Source organism: Plectropomus leopardus, chromosome 7 (assembly GCF_026936395.1).
Source record: "Plectropomus leopardus strain MGB_pleo_1.0 chromosome 7, ASM2693639v1, whole genome shotgun sequence".
In the NCBI taxonomy this organism is placed as follows: domain Eukaryota; kingdom Metazoa; phylum Chordata; class Actinopteri; order Perciformes; family Serranidae; genus Plectropomus; species Plectropomus leopardus.
Window position 1 is genome coordinate 10420968 of NC_142182.1, and position 16832 is coordinate 10437799.

Consider the following 16832-nt stretch of genomic DNA (forward strand, 5'->3'; position numbering starts at 1 on the left):
ATATTTCATTGTCTGTGGAGCAGCTCCAGATTTTAGACACTACTAGTCCATACCCGGAGTATGTGCACCGCAGCTACATGTAGACTAAAGGGGATGTGCACGCCACAACCTTGTGCAGACCACAGACCTATACTGTATATTGGTTCAGACTTTGCCAAAGATACTCACTACTTGTCCGTATTGTTTTTGGAATTTAAAGCATCTGATGTTGTAACGTTATGGTTTGCTGTTCTGCAGCGCTGTCAATAGCAGCAGTAATGTTAGCTGCGAAGAAGTTAGCTTATGGGGAACATTAACAATGTGCACTATTGAGTGACAATAAACATAGGTTTTTAACTGCTTTGAAAGAATGAAAAAATATCACTTTATTTCTGTCATTCAAGCTGCAATTCCACCTTCAACCACAATGTGGGTTGCAATGGCAGAGTGGCGCTGTCTGTGTTTTCACTTATTGACTTCTCCTGCAGAAGAAAAAGCACGTCAATATCTATGTAGTATTTTTATGCAAAACAGGCACAGGCAGTGGGTGAATGACACAAAGGGCAGTGTCTATCTATGGCAATTGTCAATGCCCATGTGCAATTTCAGATTGATTTGGCAACCCACTGAGGAGAAAAAAGGACAGTTGGACAGATGGAGTTTTCTTCATTTTATAGTAGGATGACATCATCAATTTGAGTTTTAGTACTCTAGTTTTTGGATTAGTAGAGAGCTGTTGATGTTTACTTATGTTTTTGCACTTGCTCAGACCGAAGTAATTACATGTTTTAATTTTCAAATTGGCCATAGTTACCCTTTAATTCATCAAAAAAGCAAATCAAGTTTTTTTTTTTTTATGTCAAAATGGTTGAACATGTAATTGGGTCCTGCAAAAACTGACATGGTCAAATCAATTTGCATGTGATTTGACTCGTGTACTTCATGAAAAAGTCATTTCCATTTGAGCTGTTACTGAAAAGTCAGTGGTATAGTACACTATTACTTTGGTTATACACAAATTGCTTTTTATTTATCACAAGAAGATAATGCAGAAGCAGAAAGAATAGTACCTGCACTTCTGCTTGGACCCTTAAAAGACAAACATTTGAGCTACTTCCTTGACATACGGGGTAATGTTTTCCTTGTTTTTGTGCTTTGGCCATCGGAGCCCGTAGTGCGGCAGGAAATCAACAAGGACAGGGGGAGACTCGAGTCCAGCACTTGTGTTTATTGAGCTGAAAGCCTCTGGTATGACAGGAATCACAAATAGTGCAAATCAGGCCGTTTATCTGCTCTCAGAGTGCATCAAGACGCAGCTCCTCGTCTAACTGTATCCTCTGCTAAAGGCAAGCTTGACTGAGATCACTGTCTAAAGAGTGCCTCTCCCTCTCCATAGGGACTCATCAGCGTGTTGCCAAAATCATGGGACTTACCCGCCTGCCATGCCCTGAGGCGTAGATTGTTAACGTTAGGTGTGGCTGGACTAGACAAATGTTTGTTGGGAGTGGGACTTCTTATGATTATGAAACTGGAGAATACATAATTGATGCACAAGGATTTGCTGATATATATTATTGTATTTCAGTAGTCAAATGGAGCAGCTTCATGTAGTTCATCTTGATGACTCCACAGACTAGTCCTTCCTCCCCTCATGAGGTAATATTGCGGTCATATTGGCGAAGTTAATAGTTATTTTTCTAAGTTTCATTTTTAGGCAGGACAGAGTGGCCTCTCATACCAATCCACTGACTTCTTGGTCAAGTTGTTGGATAACAACGCAGTGAGGGCAGACGGAGTGTGGTGGGAGAGGCATGTGAGGCGCAGATTTCTCATGGACTGAAACACAGTCACACTAAAGACTTTTGACCCAAGCCCCCCGAAAACCTCCTTCCTCTGGAAAGAATGTGGCTTCGTCTCTCTCCCCTCCTTCCCCTCCCTCCCCTCTCGTCCTCTCTCCCACGAGACTGTGAAGAGGCACTGTCTCTCTTACATGTGTCTCTCTGTGTTGTGTTGGCTGGAATCTGACTTCCACATGTACACTGTGTCCCATACATGTGCTGGTGTTTTATAGAACATGCTCTGTAATGGAGAAAGCTGCAATTGTTCCAATATGTGCATTTCACAGATGGATGCTTTGCAGCGTTTAGACCGGCCGAGTCGTATTGTACATTCAGAGTGATGGGACGAGCTTATTGTAGCTTTTGTGGCCTCACACAAGGGGGAGGACAGATATCAAAATCTAACTTAAAAAGGGGCAGATTCTATGGGATGTCGATGTTTTTAACCTGCCTGGTTGTACAACTGACTCCCAGAAAGTTGTTTAACGCGAGTTGTAGTGCTTGTGGATTGTTTTTGTCTTCCTCTGTGTCTCTGTCTGCAACTTTGTGTATTCACTGCTGACTGTCTTGGCCACGTCTGCCTTGAAAAAGAGATTCTTAATGTAAGGTTAAATAATATGGGGGAGTTTTGGGGTCCTCTGCCAGGAAATTTTGAGCGTCAAACACTTGGCTTTGTGCATTCTGGTAAATGTTTATGCACCAACTTCTGCCTTTTCTGCTTTCAGTTTATGGTGTGAATGACTCATTTTGTTGCTGCTTCTTTGATGTTATTTTTCAGCAGGCAAATGTACATGTTGAAAATATTATAAATATTACCCCTATGGCCCCACAGCTGATAAATTTTAGGTATAACCAGTGGTGCAGTGTAACTAAGTACATTACAGATTAAGATCTTTTCATTAAAAAAGATGAGTTTCTAAAATATTATTTTTTATTAGAACTTAGACTACCAAGCAATTTATACAAGTACACCTGCAATGATTTTGACAAACAAGTTTTTTTTTTATTTTTTATCATTTTAAATAATAGTTTCTGGGTCATGGTTTCACTTTTTTGTTTTGTACATTTGTACATTTTGTACATCTGATTTTTCTGCAGTGGGTACTTTTACTTTTAATACTTTAAGTACTTTTCCCTGAATATACTTAAGTAAAAGTAATTAAGTAAAATCTTCAATGTGGGACTTTTACTTGTAACAGTATTTTTACAGTGTGATATTTGTACTTTTAAGTAAAGGATCTGAATACTTCCTCCACCACTGGGTACAACACTTAGATCTGCTTATTTACCCCAATTTCCACTCCCGAAATCCTCAACATAATATTTCACGTGGTTAAAATAAATCAGGGACCATGACCATGACACATGGAGAATAATATTTTTATTTTCACAAGCAAGCCACTATTTGAGTTAACAAATCCCAGAATTGTATTGAAAATACAATAAAGATAAGGAATATTACAAAGTCCAAACATGACATTGTTAAGGCATAAACGTTTATTGGACACTTGTTTCCTGCTGTATAGCGGTATGCATATACTGTCTCTGTCTTTGGTTGCATTGCTACTGTCCCTTGCCTGTTTCAATTCAGTTACAAGTGCTTTAGACTTGCATATCCACCAAAAAGCTTTTGCTTTTCCCTTTGAACATGAAAAGAAATTTTCTTTTCATTCTTCAACCTTTCTCTGCAGGGAGTTGTTATAAAGCTCTGTTTTCCTCAAGTCTCTCTCAAAGAAATTCATTTAAATTCCTGATGGGTGAATTTGCATAGAGGAAGATCTCTGTTGTCCAGCAAAACACTTAAGTACACTCATAATCCCCTGTGCTGTTAAACCCCCACCATAACAACTTTTTTTTTCGTTTTGGCACATTTGATTCATTTAGAAAGAGAAATATCTGTTTTGCCTTTAAAAGGCCACTTAAGTAAGAAGAAAGAAATTATTGCATCTGTGATTCTTTCAGAATTCATTTAAGGGGTTAACAGGGTTTCACAGAAACATATCCATTCACTCTTCCATGGTTTCACATCAGCTCAGTGGAGGTGTCCATGCCATCAGGAATCTTGACATCGTTGGGAATGAGGTCGGCGACAAGGTCGTTTCCTTTCAGCTCTAAGTTGCTCAGCAGTTCACGGACATCTTCCTCATTGGCGACATCAACAAGTTGCTCCAAATTACCTGCAGCCTCCACCACCTCAATCAGCTGATCCACAGATTCGGGTGTTTCCTTGCTCTTTTCTGTAATCACAGAAACCTCAGCACTGCCTTGGCATTCCTCGGTCACTGGGACGTCCGAGGGCTCATCTGCACTGACTGGGGCAGAGATGGAAGCTGAGGCGGCAGGAATGTCAATAATTGGAGGAGTTACATCAGGAGCAGCCAGGTCGATCAGAGGGGGTGAAGAAACCTCTGGCTCAGGGAGAGACTCTTGGTGGAGCAGGTCTGCCTCCTGCTCCAGAGGCTCAGCTGGGGCTGGTGCTGACTCTGAGGTGGGTTCAGGAACTGGCTCAGGTTCAGGAACTGGTTCAGGTTCAGGAACTGGCTCGGGTATGGAAATGGGCTCTGGTACGGTAACAGGTTCTGGAACAGGTTCTGGAGCAGGTTCTGGAGCGAGCTGAGCTTCAGCAACAGGTTCTGATTCTGGAGGTGATGGTTCGCTGACTGAGACGAGAGGCTCGGGTTGGACTGGAGCTGGGGTTTCCTTTTCCACAACCTCTGGTACAGCATCAGTTAGTGGGTCTGAGGCAGCGGGAGCTTCTGCAGGTTTACACTCTGCCACACACTCTTCATTGGGTAAACACGCATTTAGTGTCACTTGCTCCCCCACCACCACCTCGAGATTCTCTGTCTTAACGTCCTCCTGAGTCTGTGGTGTCCCAGAGTCTCCCGCTGGCTGTGTGGCGGCTGGCTCCGCTGCAGCCTTCTGTTCAGCGGCAGCAGCCTCAGCACTGGTGGCTGGTGGGGCGTCTCGCCCTTTGCTGAACCGGGCTCCCATGATGAACCTGCACAGAGATCAAAATGAGAATACTTAATGAAATATCCAATTATATTCTATAATTGGTAACAAAAACTAAAGGCATGCTTTTGTTTAGCACAACATTACATAACATCCATGATGCATGCAATATATGATCAGTTGTCTTCAAAATTCATGAATGCACAATTAACTGCAGGGTTGCTAAAACAACAAAAAGCAAAAAGAGACACTTGCTTGTGCTTGTCAGGATTTACTTGACTGGTTGAGCAAAAAAATATCCCAGTTTGTGTGTGTATGTGTTATGGTACATTGTGTTCTCTTGCACCCCTCCAGAGCTGCATGTACAGCATGTGCTATATAGTGTCGGGATTTGAGCGTCTCTTCATGGTGAAGGTTTCTGGAGTGCCCAAAGGAAATATAAAGCATTTGTTGAGTTGATTATATCTTTCTTCCCTGCTTTGCACTGCATGCCACCTCTCAGCTCTTTAACTCCATTACAAACAAAGGCTGGGCACGTTTAGACGCGCACTGAAAACGTTTGCCAATTAATAACACTTAGACCCCGCCAGGATAATGGCTCTTTATTATTTCCCCCCTTTTTAAAAAAAATTTTAATATATTTTTTCTAATTAATCTGTAAAACAACCACACCTTGATTCAGTTGTGCTGACTATCAGAACCAAAGATTCACTGTTTTAACATTTAACACATGACAAATATCCTGATTATGATTATTGTCGACACAAACAACATCCGTGTTGCTAATTGCCATTAATTGTCAGCCAAAGTAAAACGAACAAAGAAACCCTTGCGGACGACCCCGCCTCCCTCTCGTGCTGAACTGAACAAACTTAAAATATATCAAAAATGTACAGAGATAAAAACATCTCTGGCTATAACGTTGAGTTTAAAATAACAACTGACCTTTTGAGCTTTTTTGCGTTGCAGAAAAAGTGGATAAAGTTGCGGATGATTTGGCACTGCCAACTTGGAGAAGTCCGCACGTCAAACTGACTGTCGAAGAAAGCAGCGTGCACCAGCGGAGTTGACTCCTGCAAGCGGTCATGCGCAACGTGCGCGTTCACGGCCTATGCGCGCGCCGTGCACCAGTTAACCCCAGGCTGCTTCACTTCCCGAGCCAGATTGACTTCAAAAGACGTAAGTAAATAACGCAAAATTAAAGTCAACTTTTATCTTTACTCGATCACACTCAGCAGCCAGCCACGAATCAGGATTTATTCTTGATAAACCAGCAACACCTGTGTCATGTCTCAGAATTATCACTATTACTGAGATCATGTTTCAAAATGATCGCAAGAGCTCATCACAAGTATTTAAACTTTTGAACCCTGAACACATGGGTGTGATTTATTTTAAAAAACACATTGGCGAAAAGTGACCAACTTGCAATGAAATGTTACACCCATTGCAAGAAATTAGTAGATTTAAAAATTCATAAAAAGTGAAAATGAAACTAGAGTAAAATGTCTAGTGGAAAAAAGTAGGGGAAAACCATATAATTATCATTATTACATAGGTAAATTATGTCACAGAATTTTTAAAATTTTGAAGATTTTTTTTAACTTCTTTTTTGGGGATTTATTTTTTATTCCTGATTTTCAGGTATTTTTTCTTGTTCTTTTTACTAATTTCTTGCTAATTTGGGGGCTATGTCTTTTTTTGTTCATCGACTTCCACCCATGTTTTTGAAAGAAATCAAGCCACTTTGCTCAAGTTTCAAAGGGTTAAACTGATGCTTGAATTTTAATGAAATTTTACAGTTTACAACTGATTTCAGGTAATGGGCCGCAGTCACTTTCATTGAAATGTAGGCTAATATAATCTTGATGAAGAAGCAGTTGAAGAATGCTGATCAGCTGACTTGGTTGAATATTAAATTCAGGACACATTTATTGCTGCTGAGCAAGTTTGATATGCTGAGAAACTGGCAGCTGTCCCATGTAATAGCTGGTTCATGAAGATCACTCAGACAATAAATTAATACAGGAATATGTAATATTATGGGCTTTATCTTTTTCTGTGGGGTGAAGTCAGGTCATTTGGGAAAAAAAAAAAGTTTTACATTTTGGGCTATTTTAAAATTAGCAGCCAATCACAGCTGAAACAACAGGGGTAGCCTGTAACAGCAAAAGTGGTCGGGATATTGAATTTTATTACCTAATTGACTTATATAATATTTTCACATTGCACTTTACTTTTTATGGGGAAGGTTTTTGAGCAAGTACTTAAAGCTCTCAGCTAAGATGGGACATTTTTCTGAAGTGAAACAAGCATGTTTTTAGGTTACCAGGTACCATAAAAAAGGGACCATAAAATTATTGTTTATTCTATTTTGTTTCACTCTGTCATATTACAGACAATTTTAATATTTGTATCATTTAAAAATAGATTAAGTGAGTCCATGTCCACAACAACAGTCCAGAATTAGTCATCATTGGCTACATCTACATGTACGCTAATATTCCATTAAACAGCATATTCTGTTTAGATATTTAGAATAAAACCTTTTTTAGAATAAGCATTTTTTGGGTAAGAATTAGAGCATGCTTGTATCAATCGGGTTATAGGAGCATTATTTGGATGAACACAGAATATGTGTCTTTACCTGTTTTTTTTACTGCAGTTTGCAACACTGGGCCTCTTGTCTGGTTGTTTTTGTCCTTATTAATTTTCATGGATATGTAAAGCAACTCACCAACAGTTTGTATGGCTTTGGTAGAGATGATTGCCCCCAAAAATCTTCTAGTCAGAAGGAGAAACACACCTACTTTTCAACATTATGTTTGGATAACATTTTAAAGTGTTTGGATATGCACACCGACCTTTTTGAGAAGATAATTTAAGGAATGAAAGAGGGACGGTTGTGTTAACACAGTTGAAGAAATCCACCACTGATGAAACACTTTGTCACAAAGAAGTAAATGGCACAAGCTGCTCCAGCTGGTCCACTTTCACATATTTTTACAAGGTATGACATGTTAGGACATGTTAATCGGAGTGTGCATGGCTGCATCTAAACAGGAGAATTAGTGGAACATTTATTTGCATAAACCATGTATTCAGTTTAGTTTCCATCCATTATTTCCAAAAAGGGGCAAAAAACTGAATATTTTATGCACGTAGTCACTATTACACTGGCGCCAAAGAAACAGCACAAAAACAGGGCATGCATTGTAGAAATGTTGGACAGTCTTTTTTGTAAAGAATAGTTAGGTTATAATAATGATTTAATGAATTAATGACTGAACTGATAATCAATTTAACCATCTAAAAACATTTACCTGAGCATGTTGTAGCATCGAAACCTAAATCAAACAGTCAAAGGGCCACTGATGAACCATAGCCATGTGATGCACGCGGAAAAAAAACGTCCATTAAACATAAAATGTTCTAAAAGTAAAACTTAGGGTAGTCTTAAGAATTTTATTTTTTTGTGTCCCAAATTACCTGACGTCACCGTGCTCTACTGACAAGCACCACTCTTATGATTATTTTCCAAATAATTAAGTGTCTGTATTGATTTCTGTCACCATGAATATTAAATCTACAGGTCCGGGGATGTAAGGCTTCAGACAGCGTCAGTAATGGCTGCTTTCTCTGTGAGGACTCCCACAGTGCTCTCTCTTGGGATTTTGGCGTTTCTCTTGCTCATCTTCATTCAGACGGTAACCTCTCTGGTGCTCTTTGCTGGTGTGTTCATCCATTCTGACGAGGCCCTCATCAGCCCCTTTAACATTTGTCTAACACGTCAACAAGATGAACTGTCCTGCACTGCTTGGTCCTGGAGCTATTTCAGTGGAGCTGAGTCAGGGGGAAATATTTACGTCGCTGAAACACTGGTTATCCTGAGTTTGTATGTTCCTGTGGTGCTGGTGGCCTTCGCCCTGCTGGCCGCGCTGTTAGCAGTGTATGCCAAAGACAGAGCAGCACTGTGGTTCAGCATGGCCTGCCAGGCTGCATCAAGCCTACTCATCCTGACTGGCATTGTATGTTTTCTGGTGCTCTGTTGGTCGTATGTGAGCTGGGAACACATGACCATCGGCTTTTATAACTGTGTGGGTGTGCAGGTTGAGCTGGTTATCATAACTGTGTTGACTCATGTGTCAGGGAAGAGGCTGACTTCTGACTGGGAATAAACAGATCCAAATGAGAAGTCATCCTACGTAGGAGTTTTAGGGCCACATTAAGGAAATCTTTTTTAATTTTATTATTTTGGAGACTTTGAGAATAAAGTTGCAATATTATGAGAAAAGAGTTGTAGTTTTACAAGAAAAAAAGTTATAATTTCATGAGAATAAAGCCAGAATTTTATGAGAATAAAGTTGTAAATTACAAGAAAAAAGTTGTAATTTTAAGTCGTATTTTTACGAGAAAGGGGATATTATATTACGTAAATAAACATATTGCCAGCAAATTATAAAACAACAGGATACCTGTTGACTGTATGTAGCACAGCATGATAAATATGTCTATGTACGTAATATAATATATATGAAACTGCAACTTCATGCTCATAATGTTACGTCTTTATTCTCAAAATTACAACTTAACTCTTGTAATATAATGACTTTAATCTGGAAATCTAACATTTTTTTCTTCAATATGGCCCTAATCCTCCATCGTAGTCACTTGAATCATGAGGCCAGTGTTCCTGTTGAAGGTATAATCAAAATTGTTTTTCATTTTTGTTACATGTTCTTTGTCATAATCCTCATAACAGTGGCAAAATCTTTGCTTTGGGGCTGAAAACCAGGTGTGTTATGGCAGATTTTATGATGAACCCGTTAACCTTCTTTTGTTTAATAGACATACTGGAGCATACTGTGGTTGCTATTGCGTGCTGTGACAGTGTTGTTGAACTCCAGACAGACCGGTTTGTGAAGTGAAGGCCAAGTGTTTAAATAAATATCTCCCTAAAAAGAAATATGACCTGCCTCTCTGATGTGCAGAGCTGGTGAAGAGGTACTAAAGAGAATGAAACTGTGAAAAAAGGTAAAACGCCTTGTTGTTCTCGTTGTCGGGTGGGTGGTTTCCTTCTTTGAGACCCCTGGGGATGTTACACAACAAAAATCAGAAACACTTCTAATTTTTTACTTCTGTCCCTTTTGTATTTCCAGTAAAAAGATAACTAGAATTACAGCCATGTGGTTGTATGGCTGTGCGCACCTCAAGTTGCACTCACAGTTTACATCCATGTTTGTAAACATACGAATGCTTCACACAAATCATCCTCCCAGTAGCACAGATCTGTGTTAGTGTTAGTGTCACCAATTCAGTATCTGACCAAATGTCTCCCCTTCTGTTGCAGAACATTATGTCAGTCATATTAACCTTTGACCTCTTGGATACATAATATTATCACTTTATAAATCTAACTTATTAGGTATTTCTATGAAGTTTTGTCATTATTTGCATATGAATTCTTAAGTTATGTCCAAAAACATGTCACAGTGACCTTCGACCACCAAATTCTAATCACTTCATACTGGAGTCCATGTGGACGTTCGTGCCAAATAAAGGAAACTCCTTTGAAAGGCCTCCTTGAGATATTGCGTTCACAAGAATGTGACCTTGACCTTTGACTTGTGGCCACCCAAATCTACTCAGTTCATCCTTGAATCCAAGTGAACTTTTGTGCTAAATTTGAAGAAATTCCCTCAAGTTGATTGCATTTGTACATACAGATGGACAACCTGAAAAACAGCCTCCCCTGGCACAGTGGCACTGCTGCTACTTCACCCTTTATTAAAGTAGAAAACAACAATATAGAGTAATCACAAACTCCCATTTAAATATAAGAGTTACGCTGTGATCATCCAGTTTAATATCACCGTTTTAATCTGTGGTGTCATCGAGACAAAATCTGGAGCAGCTTCAATGACAAAAATATCTTTTTTGTTTGTCCTACTTCAATAAGGCCGCAGGTGCAGCTGCAGTTTAACACTCAGTGAATTTGCAAAAACTCAGTATCAAGAGTTCAGTGCTTTGCTCATGAAAACATATGCAAGCACAGCGTTTGAAGCATATCTCTATAACCACGAAAACTTTGCGGTGATGTTCTATAACATTAACCACAGCTGCTGTCAGTTTAACAGTCATCAAAGGATCCACTATATAAGTTATCTCAACATCAAAAATGTTCTGGCTCTCTTAAGCTTTCAGTAAAATGTTTGAAGGCTTAAACATGGCTGAACTAAACTAAATATGTTGTCTGTCTCAGGGGAATTTCCATTAATCTAGTGTTAGTTCAGTGACAGTTAATCAAAACCACAGTGGGATATAAAATATGAAGCAGCTCCATTAAGACAGTGTAAGATGCTTAATTGAGTTGTTTTACCAAAATTGTGTTATAGATGCTGTTTTTTAAAAAAGGTACACTGGCATTTCCACCTTATATCCATGAAAAGACGATGAGTTATCTGTACAAGTCTGTGGAGTGTGGCGTTATGGAAAAAACTGTACACATTCACAAGACCTAATTAATGTGTAGAGCTGCAATGATCAATCAATTAGTTGTTGACCATTAAATCAATTGCCAACCTGACAACTGATTAACTGGTTTGAGTAATTTTTTAAGTAAAAAAGAAAGTTAAAATTCTCTTATTCCAGCTTCTTTGATGGGAAAATTTTCTTTCTTTTTTTTTTTTTTTACTCTTACATGACAGCAAACTGAATGTATTTGAGTTATGTCAAAACAAAACATTTGAGGATGTCATCTTGGGATTTGGGAAACACTGATTGACATTTTCTGACATTTTATTGACCAAACAACTAATCAATTAATGGAAAATAATAATATAAAATCATAAGAATAATCACTGACAGATTAATTGATTCATTTTCCATTTAGTCCACACTACGGTGGCCAACAGGGGGAACTGCGCTGCAAATAGACAAAACGCAAGCAAATCAAGAAAACATCATCAGTTTGAAGACACATGCACAGCATTTAAGAGACAACATACTACAAGTCACACATTAAGAAAACAGTGAAAATCCCACAACACAGCAGAAGTGTTTTCAGAGGACACTTGATAGTGATGCACACAGATGAGTTACGTTACTGGCTATTTAATACAGTCTATGGTTGCTGGAGATGGTTATCTGTCTATGGTGTTGGATAATGAGCCAAAATGTAAGTGTTTTTTACTGCACTCAAGCCAGCCACCACTCCAAAAAAGATGGTCCCTCACCATGTTCGTTTATATGATAGCATTATGGTAAGGGCGTGTAGAGCTGCCTTCAAAATAAAAGCTCCATTCTGGTGAATCACATACGTATGTAATGTGTTGTGTTGTTGGATTTGCTGTGCATTCTCCAGATGTTGCTCATGTATCTTGAAATTGATGTTCTCTTAATTTGCTTGTGTTTTGTCTACTTGCAGCGCGGCTGCTCCTGTCAGCCACTGTAGCAAACACTTTACAGCTCAGTGCACACATTACAGTGGTTTATATTGAAGTTCATCATCAGCTGAAAAAAATTTCTCGCACAAGCCGTAAGGCATCGTCCTCCGCTGCCTCTGCAGGCATCTGTGAACGCTCCTCTGTTTCCTCAGCCTCCGGTCCAACATTCAGCAGACCACCGCGATCTTGCACTGGTCCTGACCTCTGACCCTCAGCTCCCTGATGCTGTGGGCTCTTATCTGTGTATGGCACCGTTTCCACCTCTGTGATGTCCAAGTCTGTTTCGGAAACGTACGTCGTCTCCAGGGCATCACTGCACTCTGAGGACTCCTCTAAAGTCACCGTTTTTGATATCGTCTTTGAAGTGTCAAAGTCCCCCTTCATCTTCACAGCGGTTTCTACTGACTTATCTTTAACCTGCGGGAGGACAATCATTCATGTTTTAAAACAAAGCCACCAGTAATATCTTGCAAAATGGTTTAAGATATGTTTGGGTTTTTTTCACCAACTTATATGCAGGTATACTACTAAGTGGAAAAATATGGATATACTTGAAATAGTTAAAATCCTTTATTTGGATCAAAATGTATTTGTTTTTTATATATCTTGTGTATTTAATGTACATGTTTGAAGTATTGGCGAGTAGTTTCTTAACCTTCTAGTATGTTAAATAGTAAATGAACTACATTTTGCAGTAGTTTGCTGGTAGTTCAACAATTCATATTTGCATAATGATTCAAGTAGTTAAATAGCTTTTTTGCTATTTTTTTAAGGAATTAACTACTAAATATACAAACAAGGTTCTGCCATAAAAGGAAAGGAATGATTTTTTTTTTTTTTTTTACCATAGCTTTTCCACTACAATTAAACTCCCTTTGGACACCCCTGGTCTACAGTAAGTGTGTCATAGTTCAACTTCTTCCAGTGTGAAGTAACTGAGCTTGTACAGCTTAAACAGTAGCTTCCCCAACAGCACGTTTGATTTTTAGTTTCGCTTTTAATTCAACTTTATTTATTGACTGACTATTTACTTGTATGGTTAGTCTGTTTCACAGTTTTACTACTCTCTATATAATTTTATTATTTTTAACATATTTATTTATTATTTTATTTTGTGTTGTTATCCTTTCATTTACCTCTTATTTACAGTTTGAGTATTTTGCTTATTTATGTATGTATGTATTTATGAATTTTTTAGTATTGCTATTATAATTTATTTATTTGTCTAATTATTTATGTATTTATCTTTCTATTTATAGGTGGTGTTGCCTCATTTATGGTTGCCTTTCCTGGTTTTAATGAGTGCTACTGTGTGTGTGTTTGAAAAGTGCTATTAAAGTCCGATTGCTTTACAAAATATCAAAATCCTGAGCAACCTTGGCATGCTTTAATTGATATAATTCATACAGTATATATCAATAGGTTGGTCTTTTGTAACATAAGCCTTTTTCACAGCAGATTTTTTGACTTGTCATAAGCACAAGTGTATTTAATAACTTAAATTATGGCTGCATTCCACTTAGGGGGAGGCCTGGTATTGTGCATGCTGGCTCACTGGAATAGCTCACTGGGACACTTAATGGAACTCAGCCATCGTTAATGCAATCAATTTGACCTGTGCTTTAACCTACAATGAGCAGTGAGAATGTCAGCTGTTATAAAAGTGTATATTCGCCATGATTTCGCCACAACTTCAAACATAAAAAGGGAGAGACAGCGCCACCTTTTGGACACTCGGGAGAGACACGTCCTCGCGGACAGCGTCGGTAAGACATGACTCAGCAGCCTCCACCAGCTCTCTCTCGTTCATGCAGTAGAAAGCAGCCCTGAGAACACGGCAGTGGACATTTCTCAGTTAAAATGACTTCATGAACTTTAACTGAAGCATAAAAACGTCTTGTTTGTTAAAGTTAGTGAACGTCACCGTGCAGTTTTCCGTTTCTTCGTGCTCCTCAGCGGCTCCTTCTCTTTCACTTTCTCCTCCTTCTTCGCCATCCATGACGGCAGCGCCCGGCGCCTCTCTGACATGATGCCGTTGTGGTACAAAACTTTACACCATTTGTGTGTTGACGTTGCATCTGGATAGTAGTTCTTGAGGTATTATAATCCATAAAGTAGTGAACAGTCAGAAAGGAGGGAAACCAAGGGGCTGCATGTTGTTGTCACGTGACCACAATGGCTGCTTCTTTAGCGCTACTTAGCGGACAAACACAAAAACACAATCCCAGTAAAAATCCGGTCACAACCAATTTCCATTTCATAATTTATGGATAAAAACAACAGAACATATTCTTCTTATGTTAAAATGATTTTTTTCAAGTGGAGACTAATTTAAAAAGTGGAATAAATTATGTTTCAGCAGCAGAGTACACAAAATGAAACCTTTTTACAGTGGAGAATGGTAACTAAGTGCAATTACCCAAGTACTTGAATTCGACGTACTTGTGCGTTATTTGAGTATTTTATTTTCATTGTAGTTTATACTTCTAGTCCACTACATTTCAGAGGGAAACAATTGTACTTTATTTTTACTTAACTACATTTATCTGACAGCTTAAGTTACTTTACAAATTAAATTTGAAGTCTGGGGTGTTTTTTCTAAAAAAAAAAAACTTTCATTCTAATGAAGTGTTTTTTTTTTCATTTTAATAATTGTGAGTTTTGGACTGGTTGTTTTTTTCAGTATTAAATTTGCGAGTGTAGGCGTTTATTTTTAAATGCATTTAAGGTTTGGGTTATTTGTTGATTTTGTTTTTAATAATTTGAGGTTTCAGGGGTGATTTTTTCAATTTTTTTATATATCACTTTATGTTTAGAGGGCTTTTTAAAAAAAACCACACACACACACACACACACACACACACATATATATATATATATATATATATATATATATATGTATGTATACTTTTTCCGCATTGGGTACGTTTACTTTTCATACCCAAGTACATTTTTTTAGATTATACTTACTTTTACTGATGTACCATTCTCAGGTTAGGACTTTTACTTGTAACAGAGTCTTTTCACAGGTTGGTAGTAGTACTTGATTACATTGTTGTCAGTTAAACAATTCTATTTTTTACATTTAATTACTGCACTGTGTAACACTCGTTTCAGTTGGCTCATTAGGAGGCAGAGTGCTCATAAATAATTTATTGATAGTGTCTTCTGTGTAACTAAGGCTGCAAGCTAGTACCTAAAGCATTCAAATAAATGTAGTGATGTAAGATCCTATATCCCTTTTAAATGCATGGATGGTTTAATAAAGTGTCAAAGCGCTCCTTTATGTGCAAAATTTCACTCATATCATCTCAAAATGACCAAAAAAACCCAAGATGGCTCTAAAGAGACACGGAAACAATGAAACAACCACACACATGGAAACAAATGACACAAAAGTACCACACAGAGACACACGACCACAGAGAGACGCATAATGACTGCAAAAAGATGCAAAACTACAACAAAAAAGGCAAAACAACTATAAAGTCTCCTGTGGAGGAGAGGTGGTGGAGCATGTCTAAGCTCATAGTCTCATAATCTGCCATACTGAAATGTAAAAGAATAATAGAATTTGTCTAAAATGTGAACACTCTTAACAAGTACTCAAATTATCATATAATTAGATATAATAATTGAAGAAATAAAGTTGGTAGCACCAATGGCACTTTAGCAACAACCAATGGTTCTTAATCAAATACGATGACAGTGCTCACACTTGACTTTATGACAATAGTGGATGACCTTTTTGAAATTGAATGATTTTGAGACTTTGTGGGCTCACAGAAATGTGATTAAGGACAATTGATTGAGGAGAGTTTGGTTTGAATGGGTCTTTGTGTGTGAATCAGGAAAAATGTAGCCTCATCATTGTAACTGAATAACAGGTTACTCTGATTTTACTGGCACAGTGGCACATTTCCAGATTGCTGCCAAAATAGCTAATCACACATCACTGCTAATGACCCATGTGTCCTTCTGAATGTACTCCAGCTGATATTGAAAGGACTATTATCATTTTAAGTGCTGGCATAGAGCTGAAAAACGTAGGCATGTAATAGGCATGGTTTTAAAATCTCTCTGTCTTTTTGTTTGTCTCTCTCTCTCTCTTCCCCCTCTCTCTCTCTTCCTGTGTCTCTCTATCCTCATTCACTTCCATCTCTGACAACCACACCAGCATTACATAAACACACAACACACGCACACACACACACACACACACAAACTGTGCAGTTTATCGTTGTTGGAATTAATCAGAGTGGCAGTAGTGTGCTGTGTAATTAAGACTGTGTTGTAAAGTCTGATCATTCAAATTCAGACCTTTCTCTTCTTCCTCAGCTCATCCACATATGCTGGATAAAATAAAACTCCCTTTAAAAAATATACACCCTGGACACAAATTTAAATGCAACATTTCTGTTTTGCTCCCATTTGTCACAGGTGTAATTTTAAGACCTAAGACAGTTTTATGCACTCAGTAGATATATTTCTCTCAAACTGTGGTTGTAAATTACTTTAAATCCTTATTTGTGAGCAAATCTCCTTTTCCTACATAATTCACCTGACAGGTTTGGCACATTAAGAAGCTGATCAAACGGCATCACACAGTTGTACT

The 16832-nt window shown here is 38.3% G+C and overlaps 3 protein-coding genes across 3 annotated transcripts; 1 reads left to right on the forward strand and 2 right to left on the reverse strand.

The window, feature by feature from the left end:
• Positions 1–3181: 3181 nt before the first annotated feature.
• Positions 3182–5873, reverse strand: LOC121949666 (uncharacterized). The gene is made up of 2 exons (XM_042495372.2): positions 5718–5873; positions 3182–4818 (listed from the first exon to the last, which is right to left on the reverse strand). Exon 2 carries the CDS (start codon positions 4809–4811, stop codon positions 3840–3842), a length of 972 nt encoding a protein of 323 aa, XP_042351306.1. The 5' UTR covers positions 4812–4818; positions 5718–5873; the 3' UTR covers positions 3182–3839.
• LOC148189145 (uncharacterized) lies at positions 5858–9738 on the forward strand. The gene is made up of 2 exons (XM_088079458.1): positions 5858–5955; positions 8365–9738. Exons 1-2 carry the CDS (start codon positions 5858–5860, stop codon positions 8948–8950), a joined length of 684 nt encoding a protein of 227 aa, XP_087935584.1. The 3' UTR covers positions 8951–9738.
• Positions 9739–11531: 1793 nt separating this feature from the next.
• Positions 11532–14413, reverse strand: LOC148189146 (uncharacterized). The gene is made up of 3 exons (XM_088079895.1): positions 14142–14413; positions 13941–14043; positions 11532–12634 (listed from the first exon to the last, which is right to left on the reverse strand). Exons 1-3 carry the CDS (start codon positions 14243–14245, stop codon positions 12281–12283), a joined length of 561 nt encoding a protein of 186 aa, XP_087936021.1. The 5' UTR covers positions 14246–14413; the 3' UTR covers positions 11532–12280.
• Positions 14414–16832: the final 2419 nt, after the last annotated feature.